Genomic DNA, 17,800 nt, shown 5'->3' on the forward strand with positions numbered 1-17,800 from the left:
CTACCCCACAATAGCCAGGCCCCCTGCAACCAGTCACAGAATCTATGACAAGACAGAATTGGTGTGTACAGCCTGAGCTCTTTCATTAAAACTAGGGGTCCATGGGTCAACTGTAGCAGAGAATGGTAAAGGTGCCGGTACTCAGTACCCCCAAGTACCCCCTCAAAAAAAGCCCTGGAAATAGGAAGAAATGCATGCCCTCCTTCACAGTGCAAAAGAAAACTGGAATATGTAAATTCCCAAAACTGACAATTCAATCACTAAACTGAAATAAAATAATTTTTCCTACCTTTGTTGTCTGGTGATTTTACTATTTTAATCATCTTGTTGCCAGTCTCTGGTTCTGCTTCCCTGTTAACTCTATTTCTAGGGCCTCCTGTCCGTTTGCTATTTCTTTTCTCACCCCCTTTCTTCTTCACTTCCTGCCCTACGTCTGTGTTTGGCACTGATTTTTCACATTTAGCTTTCTTCCACTTTTCTGCTTCCTTTTCAAATCTATCTAGTTTTCAATCTTCCTTCCCCTCCTTCCATGTGGATTTCCACAGCTCTCTTCCCCCTTCCCTTCTCTTCCTTTCATGTGCAGTGTTTCTCCCATCCTTCCCTTTATGTGCAACATTTATTCCCTCTTCCCTTCTCTTCCTTTCATGTGCTGCATTTCTTCCCTCTTCCCTTCTCTTAATGTGCAGCATTTCCCTCCTTCCCTTCATGTGCAGTATTTCTGGCCTCTACCTCTTTCCCTTCCTTTCATATGCAGCATTCCCCCACCCCACCCCCTTCGCTTCCCATCCCATCCATTCTCTTCCCTCCCCTTCATATACAGCATTTCTCTACTCTTCCCTTCCCTTCATATGCAGCATTTCCCTCCTTCCCATCATAGTAACATAGTAGATGACGGCAGATAAAAACCTATATGATCCATCCAGTTTGCCCAACAAGATAAACTCATAGCATAAGACATGCTGTGATATTACATATGTATACTTGATCTTGATTTGTCCTTAACATTTTCAGGGCACAGACCCTAGAAGTCTGCCCTGCCCTTGTTTCCCAACTACTAAAGCTATCAAAATCCCACTCCAGTCTAGCCACGATCAGGGCACAGACCATAGAAGTCTGCCCAGCATCGGCTTTGCTTCCCAATTACTGGAGTCACCATCCAAGCATCACTAAGTTTGTTTCCTTTGTGTTTATCCAATGCATTTTTGATGTGCAGTATTTCACCCCTCTGCCTTCCACTTCCCTTCATGTGCAGCATGTCTTCCTTTCCCTTCATGTACAGCATTTCCCCCCTCTTCTTTTCTCTTCCTTTCATGTGCAACATTCCCCCTTCCCAGCTCTTCCCTTCAGGTACAGCATTCACCCGTTCCTTCTATTCCCTTCTCTCCATGTGCAGCATTTCTTCTATTCCCTTCTATTCCCTTCTCTCCATGTGCAGCATTTCTTCCCCTCTTCCCTTCATGTGCAGCTTTTCTCCCTTCTTCCTTTCTCTTCTCTTCCTTTCATGTGCAGCATGACACCCTCTCTTTCCTTCCCTTCATGTGGAGTATCTCCCTCTCTCTTTCTCTCTCTGTGGGTACATTGTTTCTCTTCCTTCCATCCCCGTTCCGTCCCGCCCCGCAGGTACAGTCTCGTCCCCTATCTTCTTTTTCCTTCCTCCTCCTCCTCCTCCCTTCTCTGGTGCAGTCTCTTCTCAGCTGCAAGTTTGCAAACTAGTGGAAGTTGCCAACAGCGATTAGATCAGGCCTTCCTCTGGCCACCCCAATGTTTTCCCTTGTGTGGGGTGGTGACAGACCAGACCTGAGTGATGAGGAAGGTAGGGAGGTGATGCTGGACTTACCCGGGATGTGCACTGTTTCTGGTTGGGGTGTCAAGATAATTTTTGGGGGTGATTGAGAATAACTTGATCAAGTTGTAACACTGTTTTGATTTGACTGTGACTAAAAATGGCTGAGCGTGGGATGGCACAAGCAAACTGCTATAAGCCATTATCAATTAATCACAATCATAGGCATCATTCTACATAGTAACATAGTAGATGACGGCAGAAAAAGACCTGCACAGTCCATCCAGTCTGCCCAACAAGATAACTCATATGTGCTACTTTTTGTGTGTACCCTACTTTGATTTGTACCTGTGCTCTTCAGGGCACAGACCCTATAAGTCTGCCCAGCACTATCCCCGCCTCCCAACCACCGGCTCTGGGACAGACTGTATAAGTCTGCCCAGCACTATCCCCGCCTCCCAACCACCAGCCCCGCCTCCCGCCACCGGCTGTGGCACATTATGGGATGCCTATGACTGTGATGAATTGATAATGGCTTTACAGCAGTTTGCTTGTGCCATCCCACACTCAGCCATTTTTAGTCACAGTCAAAGATCACTAATCAAAACAGTGTTACAACTTGATCAAGTTATTCTCAGTCATGGTCAGCGACCACAGTCACATTCCCAGATATGATCAGTGTTCACATTCACAGTATTGTCACACCTCCATCTCCTACTCCAAGGCGTAATCAGCAGAGCCAGAACCAGCGATGTTCACAATCACCACAGTATGACTTTGTTCAGTCATTTCCTGCCAGAGTCAGTTTCATGGGTAGTGACTACAGTTATAGGTTTATCACATCACTGTTAAGGACTCACAGTCAGAGTTTTGTCACAATGTTGAACATTATACCCTTGTATCAAATTTATTGAAAACGATTGGCTGGTACTAGCGTGGCTCTGCTGGGAGTCTAATGCCAATTAAATAGCAATGGGCTGTGACATCAGCTACTCAGGATCACGCTATAAAAAATGAGATAGCGGCTGACTTTTTAAGCCCAATCTTGAGTAAAACCAAATATGAACCTTTAAGAAAGGTTTTGAAAGGAACCGAGGAAGCGCTAGTCTCTCTTGTTCACATGCACTAGACTCGGGGACACTTTAGATGGGACATATTGGAGGAGAGGTCAAATCTTCCAAATCTAAAAAAAAAAAAAAAAAAAGATTGGAAATTGAAGCCATTTTATGTAAATGGGAGAAAGAACACTTAGATTTAAATGCAAAAAAAAAAGTGCCTTATTTTCAATTTCTGTCATATGTAGTTGACCTGGCCCTTCCCATTTATCAGTCCATACTTCAGAAATGTTGGATGAGCAGGCTGCTCCAGGTAGGCCTTCTTATCTCAGTGGATCCACTCAAACTTGTCCAGTTTGGTTAACAGCAAGTCTAATAACATATTCTTTTGTTCCCTCTCAGACTCAACGAGCTGATAACCAAACACTTCCATCTCCTGTTGACAGAGTTTCTGCACTTCCTTCACTTTTGAGAAGTGCAGTTTCTCTCTCCAATGCTGAGCAATCTTCTTGGAGTCCTCACTGAAAGGCAGGAACTTTTTCTCCTTAGGAATGAGCCCATGGGTGATGTTGTAAAACCAGGATTCAAGCTTGGGGGACATTGAGAGCCCTACAAAGTCATACATCTCTCTGATATGATCCACTGGGTTCCTTACAAGGTCTTCATAACGCACCATGAGATACCGGTTCTTCAAGAAGGGTTGAGGATTCTGCGAGGCCAACTTATAAATTTGTACTTGGGCTTTGCAAATTTCTTCCATCACCACACTGATGTTGGCCTTGGAATTCTGAGCTTTACTGACTGTCGCATCATCATATTCTAGGTATGGGAATGCCTCCCGTGAGGAGAAGACAGCCCGGGGATCCCTTACCAGATGAATTATCTTGAGGTTCAGTGAGGGGTCCTTCAGGAGTGGGTAGAGAACCTCCAAGTTGAAGAACCGAACAGTCTTCACCACCACGTGGCTGTAGGCCCTGCAGGCCTCCTCCATTTTATCAAGTGGGACATTTCTACATCTTGTGTGGCACTCTGATCTGTTGAAGAAGTCTGTCAGGGGGGAGTTTGGGCAAGCAGGATAAGAACAGAGAGCACGGCTCTCCTGCCACATGAAAATATCTGATATGTACTTGCTTTGGGACATGTAGGGTGGAAAAGCAGACATGTCACACAGGAAGATAGATCTGATCAAGTCCCGTACAGGCAAATGCAGAAGCTTCGGGGGTTCCTTGGGCAACCGGGTCCAAACATGCCAGGCAGGCTCCATCAGATAGAATACATCAGGATTCTGATTGAAGAGCTGACCCACAAAAGAAGACCCTGACCTCCAAGAGGTAAGGATGAGGAGGTGAGTTTTAGTTTGTTTAATTTTGAACCTTTCTTTAGGAGCCTGATATACTTGGAAGCTAGAAAGCCACATCACCAGGACCAAAATCACACAGATGATGAGGTATCGCAAATAAATGCTGAGCTTTCCACTTTTCATGTCAGATAACTGTGAAGAGAGAACAAAGGTGTTAGACTGAAGGGTGAAGTGTCAGAATGACTATCTATATGTTGTTCTGGACGTGAGCCCTTGAGCCCAGGCTGCGGCCTAATATAGAATTTAGGCCAAGGCCTAGGGTAGACCGAGCAGGCCCTATGCACCACCCCAACCACCAAACCCCGCACACTCACAATAATCAACAGGCACTACCAGAAAGGGGAAGATAGAGCATTCAGGCGGGCCTCACAGCCTATCGGGAACCCACTCACGCAAAGACCAAGCAAGCAGGCCTCACAGCCGACCGGGAACCGAGTCACAAAAGAACAAGGGTTCCATATGGAACTGCAGCGCACACAGTGCAGGGTAAAGCCCCAGAGAAAAGGGTGAGAGGCAGAAGCCTCTACAGGAAAACAAAGCTGTGCCACAGACGATCAAGAACACAGGAAGCCCCAGAAAGGAATACTCTTGGCTTAAACAGCACAGCACTCAGGGAAAAGGAAACCAACTATAGGAATATACTCTAGGCTGAAACAACACAGCACTCAGGGAAAAAGGAAACCAACTACAGGAATATAGGCTGAACCAATCAGCACACAAGGGAACAGGGCTGAACTTACAGCACACAAAGGAAAAGGGAGAACTACCTAAGGAATACACAAACTGGCCCCACAATCCCCAATGGAAAAAGGAACTGCCAGAGGGAAAGAACAGGAGAGGATTACTCAGTAGACAAGGATAAGGGAAGAATAAACAAACAGAGGAAGCTGCCTTGACACACACAGACCAGAACACAGGAGACAACTACATCAAACAAAAGAGAACTAAAACAAACGAACAAACAGGAGCAAAATACAAGGACAGGGGAAGGCAGAGCAGCAGCTCAGCACAACAAAGAGAACACCGAGGGAGAGAAAGCTAAACAAATAAACTGAAACAACTCAAGGCAACAGCTTACCCCAGAGGGCACAGCGTTAGAGCAGGAGAAGCAAACCAGGTGGGGGGAAGTGAGGCAATCAGGCTTATGCTGGGAATACCCAGCACACACACACACAGAGAATCAGCAAGCATGAGGAGAAAGGCTAATACTCCAACGTGAATACAAGAGCCCAAACACAGGCTGGCTTCAGCAGAGCAATCAACGCCAAAGCAATGATTGCAGGGAAGAGGCAGGTTTAAATGGATCAGGCTTCTGACTTCTGCTGGCTCAGCCCCTGACAAACCAATCAGGAGTGAGTTCCAAACCTTCCCCTGCCTATCTAGCAGAATCATAACACTATACAATTCCTGTGATCTCCATCTATAACAGTTGTACACAATTGGGAAATGCATGCTGAGCACAGCTCATGGAATTCTTTCCAACCCCTCCATGTGTTATGTCTCTACCTATGTTGTCTCGGGGTGTGTCTTTGACTTAGAGGAAAAGGGAGGGGTCAGCTTTGTTCACCTGGAGTGGGTTGGTATATTTTTGGGGATGAGGAAGCTGAGAGTAGATGGGGAGTAGGGTAGGTGTGGATAATTATAGGAGATGGGGTAGATGTAGGGTGTGTAGTTTTGGGTGCAGGGGTGGCAGTGGAGAGTAGGTTTGGGAATAGTTGGAGATGTATTTATTTATTAATTCATTCATTCATTCTTATATCCCACAAATATCCAAAAACAAACTTTGGTTCAATGTGGCTTACATTCAACAGTCATGAAGGATTACATTGTAATTAAATGTTTATAATCAGATTAAGGCGTTTGCTAGTGGTTGTAATTACCCATAAGATTTCTTGAAAAAGATGTGTTAATAGTTTTTTTTTTCTGAGAAGAGGTATGGTTATTGAATACTTCTTTGTAACAGACAGGGATTACAATTATATACTTACAATCATTTGGTGACACTTGGTTGCTGTGTTGTTTATTAACCCTTGAAAGGGAGTACTTCTATTTAAACTGGAGTTTAAAAATATCACTACTATGACTTCAATTTACTACAGAACGTCATTTTCACTCGAGGCTTTGCAGTTAAGGGCCACCGAGAGACTGAGCCGGGCCCTGCCCCTCCAGGATCGCCACTCCTACCCCTCAATCGCTACTTCTGTCACCTCCCTCTCCTGCTCCCAGGCTGCTGGCGCCACAGTTCCCAGTTTCCACCTACCTACCTATCCTCTGCTCCCTTCTGCTAGCCATTCGACCCCCTTCATCTAAAGCAGCAGGCGCAGCACCTTCTGTGTGAAAGCGGCAGATCGCCTCAGGCGGGCCTTCCCTCACTGTGTCCCGCCCTTGCAGAAATAGGAAGTCACATCAGAGGAGGGCGGGGCACAGTGAGGAAAGGCCTCCCCGTGGCGATCTGCTACTTTCGCAGAGAAGGCGCTGTGCTGCTTTAGAGATTTTTTTTAAATGCAGGGGGGTCATACAACAGACAGAAGGGAGCTGAGGGTAGGCAGGTGGAGACGGGACTGTGGCGCCAGCAGCCTGGGAGCAGGAGAGGGCGAGAGACTCCGGCGCCGGGCCCTCCTTGGTGGCCCGGGCCCGGGGAATTTTGCCCCCCCCCCCCCCGCTCCCCCCTCTCAGCGGCCCTGTTGCAGTTGATCAGTTTAAGAAATTATACATCTTTGTATCCTATTGTATAATATAGGGGTTATTTATAGTCCCATGAAACGCAGTTTGAGATGTAATGAGTGAGTGGTTGAAGTGAGTAATAGATGAGTAAGATCTGTATGGTTTGAGTGATTAATTTTAAGGTTTACACTTTATTGTGCTTTTGGTAAATAAAGTTTTTTTTTGATGTAATGAAAGCCATAAAAAGTTTGTGAGAATATCAGGCTTATTTTCGAAAGAGAAGGGCGCCCATCTTTCGACACAAATCGGAAGATGGGCGTCCTTCTCACAGGGTTGCCCAAATCGGCATAATTGAAAGCCAATTTTGGGCATCCCCAACTGCTTTCTGTCACGGGGACGACCAAAGTTCCTGGGGGGGTGTTGGAGGCGTAGTGAAGGCAGGACTTGGGCGTGCCTAGCACATGGGCGTCCTCGACCCATAATGGAAAAAAGAAGGGCGTCCCTGACGAGCACTTGGCCGACTTTACTTGGTCCCTTTTTTCTTATGACCAAGCCTCAAAAAGGTGCCTGAACTGACCAGATGACCACCGGAGGGAATCGGGTATGACCTTCTCTTACTCCCCCAATGGTCACTAACCCCCTCCCACCCTCAAAAAACAACTTTAAAAATATTTTGTGCCAGCCTCAAATGTCATACTCAGGTCCATCACTGCAGTGTGCAGGTCCCTTGAGCAGTTTTAGTGGGTGCAGTGTACTTCAGGCAGGCGGACCCAGGCCTATCCCCCCTACCTGTTACACTTGTTGTGGTAAATATGAGCCCTCCAAAACCCACCAAAAACCCACTGTACCCACATCTAGGTGCCCCCCTTCACCCATAAGGGCTATGGTAGTGGTGTACAGTTGTGGGGAGTGGGATTTGGGGGGGGGGCTCAGCACACAAGGTAAGGGAGCTATGCACTTGGGAGCATTTTGTGAAGTCCACTGCAGTGCCCCCCAGGGTGCCCGGTTGATGTCCTGGCATGGGAGGGGGACCAGTGCACTACGAATGCTGGCTCCTCCCATGACCAAATGGCTTGGATTTGGTCATTTCTGAGATAGGTGTCCTCGGTTTCCATTATCACTGAAAATCAGAAACGACCAAGTCTAAGGACGACCATCTCTAAGGTCAACCTAAATTTCCAGATTTGGGCGTTCCCGACCGTATTATCGAAATGAAAGATGGACGCCTACCTTGTTTCGATAATACGGGTTTTCCCGCCCCTTCATGGGGCCGTCCTGCGAGGACATCCCTAGGAAAACTTGGGCATCCCTTTCGATTATGCCTCTCTATGTGTTTTTAGTTTTCTTTTGAAATGGAGATAGTTATTGGCATTTCTTGTAGTGGTCAGGGATTAATGTTGTTGTTGTACACTTATAATCATTATGTGCACTCAATAACGGTATTGATTATCCATAAAACTTCTTGAAAAAATACGTTTTTAGTTCTTTTCTGCAGTGGAGATAGTTATCTATTCTTCTTATGCCCTTGGGAATTGAGTTCCACCATGTGGAGCCTAGATAGTCAAAACCTGCTGTATAAATGGACTTGTAGGTTATGTTTCTGCATTTGGGTAGATGTACTCTCTGGTTCCTGGGAGCACATTTCTTGGTGATAGTTCAATCAGTTCTGACATGAAATCGGGAGACGGATCGAATGGTATTTTGAAAATTATTGTGCCACTTTTGAATTATTGTGCCACTTTTGTATCCACTTCCAACCTTCTTATAGTAGGGGACATTAACCTACATCTTGAAGATCCTAACTCAATAAACGCCCAAGAATGCAAAGAATTCCTCCAACTATTGGATCTTCATAGGCCAAGTACGCAGCCAACCCATATTAAAGGACACACATTAGACATCATTACACACAAACTCTCCCCTGACTTAAATCTTATACTAACAGATACAAAGTGGACACCCACATCATGGTCCGACCACTACAAAGCAAACCTCTCCCTCCAATGGCGAATGAAAGATTCACCCCACAAACAAGAACGAATAACCTATACCATGAGAGGTAAAATAGATCCATTAACATTCTGGCAACAGTTCTACAATAATGAATGGACTACATTGACAGATTCAAACCAATTTCTCCAAGAATGGGACAATAGATGTAGAAGCATACTAGACAACATTGCACCACTTCAAACCAGAACCTCACACAGAAGGAACTCAATACCATGGTTCAATGAAGAACTGAAAAAACTAAAAACACAAGTTAGAAGGTTAGAACGAGCATGGAATAAAAATAAAGACGACTCCACACACAACGCCTGGAAGCAACTACAAAGAAAATACAAATACACCATTAAACAAACTAAACGATCATACTACAAAAATAAAATTGGACCAGACTACAAAGATACACACAAACTTTTCCAACTTGCGAAATACTTTAATGAGAAAATCATTAAATTACGACTCATGATACCTGTTAATACCACCGACTACACAAAACTCCTTGATTGTTTAGACCCAAACCCTGGAGAACACCCAGCGGACAGAACCTGGACCAACTTCAACACACTATCGGACAATACCATCTCCCAAATGCTCAAAAGGTTCGCCAAGTCCCACTGCAAATTAGACATATGCCCTAACAACCTTATAAAGTCTGCCCCTCAACAATTCATATCAGACCTCACGAAGCACTTGAACTATATGCTACAAAGTGGACTCTTCCCAAAGGATAAAGAAAATATTCTACTCACCCCTATACCTAAAGACGCAAAGAAAAGTACAAGCGACTTAACCAACTACTGCCCAGTAGCATCTATTCCTCTGATAACCAAACTAACGGAAGGCATGGTGACCAAACAACTCACCAACTACTTAAATAAAATTTCTATACTTCATGACTCACAATCAGGATTTCAGTCTAACCACAGCACTGAAACAGTACTAGTTACTCTCCTGACTAAATTTAAACAAGCGATCGCCACTGGCAATAACATACTTCTTCTACAATTCGACATGTCCAGCATAGGCTCCCCGTATAAGAGGCTTGGGGTGGCTAAGCCTCCCCAGCCCAACTGTAACCTTCCCCTTGCTGCTACCCCCCCCTCCCCCGCCCCCCAAACACGGGGCTGCCTGGCACTGCAGCCAAGCAGCTCTCGGAAGTTTCCTCGCTCCGATCGTTCCCGCCCTCAGCTGAGCTTCCCGATGACAGCCCTCCTCTCTCCATTCCCCCCCCCCCCCCCGGCGCGTGTTTACCTGTTTTACTTTTAGTGGCAGTGAGTGGTGACGGCAGTGATGAAAAAGAAAGCACTGCAGGCTCCTCCAGCTTCTCCCTTCCCTCACACATTGTCCCGCCCTCGCGGAAACAGGAAATATGTCATCGCAGAAGGCGGGACACGTGTGAGGGAAGGGAAGGGAGAAGCTGGAGGAGCCCGCAGTGCTTTCTTTTTCATCACTGCCATCGCCACTCGCTGCCACTAAAAGTAAAACAGGTAAACACACGCCGGGGTGGGGGAGGGGAACGGAGAGAGGAGGGCTGTCATCGGGAAGCTCAGCTGAGGGCAGGAAGGATCGAAGGAAACTTCCGAGAGCTGCTTGGCTGCAGTGCCAAGCAGCCCTGCGTTTGGGGGGTGGGCAGCAGCAGCAGATAATGACCTGGGTGATGACGCACACAATGAATTTCTCGTTTTTGTTCTGTTTTTTTTTTTCACACTTTGTGGGGTTCCTGCAGAGGTTTGGTCTGGATTTTATGCAACGAGGTCACTGCATGAAGGAACTGAGTGAAACGTGTTGAGAAAATTTTAGCTACTCAGTTACTCTCTCTTCCTTGGATTGCCTCCTCTGTGAATGGATGCAAGCATTTCACAATGTATCCCTGAACCCTGCTTTAGGTTCATACAGATAATGATTGAGCATAGACATTGTTCTTTGTAAAGGATTTGTTCTTTTTCCAGACCTTGTTGCAGTCTTAAAGAGGCATATTTTCAAAGCACTTTGGGAGGCTAAGTTCCATAGGTTTCTATGGAACTTTGGGAGGCTAAGTGCTTTGAAAATAAGTCTATAGCCTCTTAGCCATGTCCAAGTCAAATATTAAGTTCAGGATGTCCAAATATATATGTTTGAAAGCATTCCCATGTTCACGGAAGTCAAAGTAATTATTTAAAATTACAGAGGAAATACCGACTTTAGCTCTTTAGCAGTGGTTCTCAAGCAGGTCTTGGAATATGCCCTAGACAGAGGGTTTCATGATATCCACAAAAAATGCCTTACAAACCTTCATTTCTCTTGCATATTTTGCAGGTAAACATACATGTTGACGGTCTGCATTTTCCATATGGGTGGTATATTGGTGTATTAGGGTCTGCCTAGTGTAATATTTATGTTACAGTAAGGTTCTGAGTGTGATTTTGCACAAATTTGTGCATAGTAACATAACATACATAGTAGGTGACAGCAGAAAAAGACCTCTACGGTTCATCCAGTCTGCCCAACAAGATAAACTCATATGCGCTACTTTATATGTATACCTGACCTTGATGTTTTGCAGTTGAGCGATTGTGGTTAGTATATGCTTTGAGCAACCACTTTATTCTTTGACATATGATACATATCTAATATCTACATTTAATAAAAGGTATTAATTGTGACTTTTATTTTACTTATTTTTTTTCTGTGTTGTCAGACAATTATGGATGTAAGCCCCGCCCCCGGCCCCACCCCTAACCCCACCCCCTTTAGCCTCCCCAAACAGTTGGGCCACCGACCGCCTATGATGTCCAGTGCTTTCGACATGGTTGATCACGGAATATTACTACACATCCTAGAATCGGATGTGTACTACACTTCGGAATCGGGGGCAACGTTCTCAATTGGGTTAAAGGCTTCTTGACCACAAGATCATACCAAGTGATATCTAACGCGACTACATCAGCCACATGGCTACCTGAGTGTGGAGTCCCTCAAGGATCCCCCCTCTCGCCAACTCTCTTCAACCTAATGATGACACCCTTGGCCAAATTATTATCCAATCAAAACCTCAACCCATACATATACGCAGATGACGTAACGATTTACATCCCGTTCAAACATGATTTAAAGGAAATCACCAACGACATTAACCAAAGCTTCCATATCATGCATTCTTGGGCGGATGCATTTCAGTTGAAACTTAATGCAGAAAAAACACAATGTCTTATACTCACCTCACAACACAACACGAGCAAATTCACCACCATAAACACACCAAACTTGTCCCTTCCCGTCTCAGACACCCTGAAAATTCTTGGAGTCACCATTTATTGAAATCTTACACTTGAAAGCCATGCAAAAAATACAACCAAGAAGAAGTTCCATTCGATGTGGAAACTAAAAAGAGTAAGACCTTTCTTCCCAAGGACCATCTTTCGCAACCTGGTACAGTCATTAGTGCTCAGTCATCTAGATTACTGCAATGCACTCTACGCTGGCTGTAAAGAGCAAATCATTAAGAAACTTCAAACTGCCCAGAACACTGCAGCCAGACTCATATTTGGAAAAACAAAATATGAAAGTGCTAAACCCCTAAGAGAAAAGCTACACTGGCTTCCACTTAAAGAACGTATCGCGTTCAAGGTATGCTCTCTAGTTCATAAAATCATTCACGGAGATGCCCCAGCCTACATGTCAGACCTGGTAGACTTGCCACCCAAAAACGCTAAAAGATCATCCCGAATATTTCTTAATCTTCACTTCCCCAGCTGTAAGGGTATAAAATACAAACTAACACATGCATCAAACTTTTCTTACCTGAGCACACAGTTATGGAACGCATTGCCGCTCAACTTAAAAACTATTTATGAACTAACTAACTTTCGTAAATCTCTGAAGACCCACCTCTTCAACAAGGCATACCACAAAGATCAGCAATTGCAAATGTAACACATCTCCACTCTACCTATAATCAGAACTGTTTTTTTCTTATATCTGCTTGTTTAATTTCTTGCTTAATTCAATTGTTTAATTTCTATTATGTCATCCATGTTCTCTATGTAACACTAATTGTTATCTTCCAATCTATTATTCACCAATAACGATATATTGTAAGCCACATTGAGCCTGCAAATAGGTGGGAAAATGTGGGATACAAATGCAACAAACAAATAAATAAATAAATAAATAAATAAGATTAGTCTGGCCTTTATTGGGAGCCAGTGTTGCATGACTAGCAATGGTGTTGCTCTGTTGTATTTCAACTTTTTGAATATTAGTCTTTCTGCCATTTTTTAAACAGTCTGCAATGATTTCAGCATGCTTTCTTTACAGCCTACATATGCTGCGTTGCAATAGTCAAGTTGGGGTAATATTAAAGATTGTACTATTAGACAGAATGTTTGTCTAGGAAAATAGTCTCTGATCCTTCTCAGTTTCTAGAATTTTGAACCCCTTTGATGTTACTGCTCAGACCTGCTCTTGAAGAGAGAGATGTTTATCAAGAATGATTCCCAATATTTTTAGTTGTGGTTCTATAGGGTATGTTGTTTGGTGGATTGTGCGAGTTGGATAATACCAGGAATTTGGGGGGTTTTCTCTGTTTAGTTTCAGTTTGAAGATGAGGTGATTTGGGGGCTGTGATTAGGTGGGATATAGCTTGGGGGGTTGTTGAGGCAGGGGTAATTCTTGGGGGGCAGTTGGGGTGGGGTAGATGGAGGATAGAGAGGTAATTGAGGGTGGGGGTTGGTAGATGGGATGCTATATTTCACTGTATCTAAGTTTCTATACTTCAGAAGCTGAACTGTTCTTCCTGTTGTCATATATTGGGCCATGTTTTCAAGAACCTTATTTCTCTGGAGCCTCCTATCTAATCTGGCCCATTTTCAAATCAAGTGTCTTCTTACTGGCTTTCCTCTATGCCAAACTGATCCTGTTCTATTACATTTTCAGAGAGTTCTTTTGTCCACAGACAGCCAAATATTCTTGTCCCCTTGCGTATATTTTGTTTCCAATTTCCATTGAGTTGAAAAGAATAACATGTGGGGAAACAGAGCAGATCATGGCTCAGGGAATTCTTTCCAAACCTGCTGCATGTATATGTGTGTTTGTGTGGGCATGCACATCTGTGCTGCATATTTGTATGTATGTTTTGTATGTGTTTTGCACATGTGTGTGTGTGGGGGGGGGAAGGGGCAGAGTGTATCTCTATTTTGTATGTTTTGTTTATATGTGTGTGTGCATGCATCGATGTGCTTGTGAGTGTGTGTGTTTTTTTGTCGATCTGTATGTCTGCTGGTTCTCTGTGCCACAGCTCAGCTTTATTTAATATACCACAAATAATAAAAGATATCTAAGCAATTTACACATTAAAATTTAATAAGGTTAGAGCAATGGGTAAAGACAAAAGGCGAGATTAGGATACTAGGGGGATTTAATAAAATATAAAGGAGGAGTAGAGTTCAATGAAAATTAAACTCTAATCAAGTCTCATAGGAAAGAACATGAGATGGGGGAGGGAAAGTGAACAGAAGAGACAATAGACAAAGATGTGCATGCAGGGGGTGATCCACTGCGAGGTTTGGCGAAGGAGTTGCAATCATCTTGGAGCCAAGGTAAATGCTTTACTGAACAGGGGACCCTCAGGGGGAGGAATGCTGGCTTCGGCCTAACCCCTGGTAAGCCTTTCCTCAGCTGAGAGGTGCCCACCTCTACCACCGGCTGCCTTTCAGGTGCTGTGGAGGACTTGCAGCTCATCTGCATATCCTTACAGCCTTCTCCGGGGTGACACCCAGGTGCACCCCGATCCACTCAGGGCCTCCGCTCTAGGGGCATTTTTCTCTTTGTATCTAATCTTTTTCCAGTTGCTAAAGTACCTTAATCGTTTATGGCCCCTATTCACATTCTCTTCCTAGCTCTGTCCCTTCCTAATCTTTTCCCTCACCCCCTACCTCTCTCCGCTACAGGAACTCACTTCCCATCCATTGACTTCATCACCTCACCTTCTCTCCTACCCTCTTCCTCCCTCTTGGCTTTTAATCTCCGTCTCTTTCTTCCCTCCATTTTGCCTTCCCCATTCCACCTAAATACCTCTCGCCTTCGACGCCTTCGTGGCCACACCTCTCCTACTCTCCTCCGCTCTCTTTTACTCCTTCTCTTACTCTCAGCTGGTGACATCAATCCCAATCCTGGCCCTCCTCACCAACTATTATCCAAACTCTACAGATCTCACCGTGACCTCTCTAACCTCATCTCTATTCCTCTACTCCCCTCCTCTTCTCTGCCCTTCTCTTGCGCCCTATGGAATGCCCGCTCTATCTGTAACAAACTCCCCTATATCCAGGACCTCTTTATCTCGCGTCACCTCCATCTGCTCGCCATAACAGAAACCTGGCTCTGCCCTGATGACTCTGCTTCAGTCGCAGCCCTGTGCCATGGCGGTTATCTATTTTCACATACTCCTCACCCTGCTGGCCGTGGGGGCGATGTTGGACTACTTCTCTCTCCCTCCTCCAGATTTCAACCCCTTCTTCCACCTCAATCTCACTGTTTTTCCTTCTTTGAAGTCCACTCTATCCGCCTTTTCTCTCCTCTGCCTCTTCGAATAGCGGTCATTTATCGTCCCCCTGATAAGTCCCTTTCATCCTTTCTCAGTGACTTTGACGCCTGGCTTGCCTTCTTCCATGATCCTTCCTCCCCCTCTCTCATCCTTGGTGACTTTAATATTCCTGCTAATGATCCTTCCAACTCTTATATTTCCAAGTTACTCGCTTTAACGTCGTCCTTTAATCTCCAACTATGCTCCACCTCCCCACTCATCAAAATGGTCACTGTCTTGATCTCATCTTCTCCTCCAACTGTTCACCTTCTAGTTTCCTTGCCTCTGATCATCCCTCCTCTGATCACCATCTTATAACTTTCACACTTAAATCTCCTCCCTCCCAGTCCCGTCCTATCCTATCTAATTTATCTAGGAATCTTCACGATATTGACCCTTCATCTCTATCCTCCCATGTTTCAAACCTCCTCTCTACTGTGGCACCATCCACGTCTGTCAACGAGGCTGTTTCTTCTTACAACAATACTCTATCCTCTGCCTTAGACACTCTTGCACCTTTGATGACCCGCCCTGTAAGGCGTACAAAACCCCAACCTTGGCTGAATTCTAATATCCGCTACCTATGTTCCTGTACCCGCTCCGCCGAACGCCTCTGGCGGAAATCTCGGGCCCTTGCTGATTTCTTACACTTTAAGTTCATGCTGACCTCCTTCCAATCTGCTCTTTTACGTGCCAAACAGGATTATTATATCCAACTGACCAACTCTCTTGGCTCTAATCCTCGACTTCTCTTCACCACATTGAACTCTCTCCTCAAGGTGCCCCCTTCCCCAACTCCCCCTTCATTATCTCCTCAGACCCTTGCTGAATTCTTTCACAACAAGGTTCAAAAGATAAATCTTGCTTTCTCTACCTCACTAGCTCTCCCTCCACTAGTCCGTTCTCCTCTCTCTCCTTCCCCTCATTCCCTTTCCTCCTTTCCTGAAGTTACTATTGAGGAAACTACACTTCTCCTTTCTTCCTCAAAATGTACCACCTGTTCCTCTGATCCCATTCCCACCCACCTTCTTAATGCCATCTCTCCTACTCTTATTCCTTTATCTGTCACATTCTCAACCTCTCACTTTCCACTGCGACTGTCCCTGCTGCCTTTAAACATGCTGTGGTCACACCTCTCCTTAAGAAGCCTTCACTTGACCCTACTTGTCCCTCTAATTACCGACCCATCTCCCTCCTTCCTTTTCTCTCCAAATTACTTGAGCGTGCTGTTCACCGCCGCTGCCTCGATTTTCTCTCCTCACATGCTATTCTTGACCCATTACAATCTGGTTTTCGCCCTCTCCACTCAACCGAAACTGCGCTTACTAAAGTCTCCAATGACCTATTACTGGCTAAATCCAGAGGTCAATATTCCATCCTCATTCTTCTTGATCTTTCCGCTGCTTTTGACACTGTCGATCACAACATACTTCTCGATACCCTGTCCTCACTTGGATTCCAGGGCTCTGTCCTTTCCTGGTTCTCTTCCTACCTCTCCCTCCGCACCTTTAGTGTTCACTCTGGTGGATCCTCTTCTACTTCTATCCCTCTGCCTGTCGGCGTACCTCAGGGTTCTGTTCTTGGTCCCCTCCTCTTTTCTATCTACACTTCTTCCCTTGGTTCATTAATCTCATCCCATGGCTTTTCCTACCATCTCTATGCTGATGACTCCCAAATCTACCTTTCTACCCCTGATATCTCACCTTGCATCCAAACCAAAGTTTCAGCGTGCTTGTCTGACATTGCTGCCTGGATGTCTCAACGCCACCTGAAATTAAATATGACCAAAACCGAGCTTCTCATTTTTCCCCCCCCAAACCCACCTCCCCCCTCCCCCCGTTTCTATTTCTGTTGATGGCTCTCTCATTCTCCCTGTCTCCTCAGCTCGAAACCTTGGGGTCATCTTTGACTCTTCTCTCTCCTTCTCTGCTCATATCCAGCAGACCGCCAAGACCTGTCGTTTCTTTCTTTACAACATCCGTAAAATCCGCCCCTTTCTTTCCGAGCACTCTACCAAAACCCTCATCCACACCCTTGTCACCTCTCGTTTAGACTACTGCAATCTGCTTCTTGCTGGCCTCCCACTTAGTCACCTCTCCCCTCTCCAGTCGGTTCAAAACTCTGCTGCCCGTCTCATCTTCCGCCAGGGTCGCTTTACTCATACTACCCCTCTCCTCAAGACCCTTCACTGGCTCCCTATCCGTTTTCGCATCCTGTTCAAACTTCTTCTACTAACCTATAAATGTATTCACTCTGCCGCTCCCCCGTATCTCTCCACACTCGTCCTTCCCTACACCCCTTCCCGTGCACTCCGCTCCATGGATAAATCCTTCTTATCTGTTCCCTTCTCCACTACTGCCAACTCCAGACTT

General features: G+C 45.2%; 1 protein-coding gene across 1 annotated transcript in view; it reads right to left on the reverse strand.

Annotated features, from left to right (window-relative positions):
• Window positions 1-3,056: 3,056 nt before the first annotated feature.
• The window catches only part of LOC115464970 (carbohydrate sulfotransferase 6-like), a 45,796-nt gene continuing 31,052 nt past the window's right edge, over window positions 3,057-17,800 (reverse strand). Inside the window, exon 2 of the mRNA XM_030195362.1 lies at window positions 3,057-4,330. Within this exon, the coding sequence (XP_030051222.1) occupies window positions 3,167-4,321 (1,155 nt within the window). The 5' untranslated portion in view covers window positions 4,322-4,330 and the 3' untranslated portion in view covers window positions 3,057-3,166. The remainder of the gene's footprint in view (window positions 4,331-17,800) is intronic.

Source organism: Microcaecilia unicolor, chromosome 3 (assembly GCF_901765095.1).
Source record: "Microcaecilia unicolor chromosome 3, aMicUni1.1, whole genome shotgun sequence".
NCBI lineage: Eukaryota > Metazoa > Chordata > Amphibia > Gymnophiona > Siphonopidae > Microcaecilia > Microcaecilia unicolor.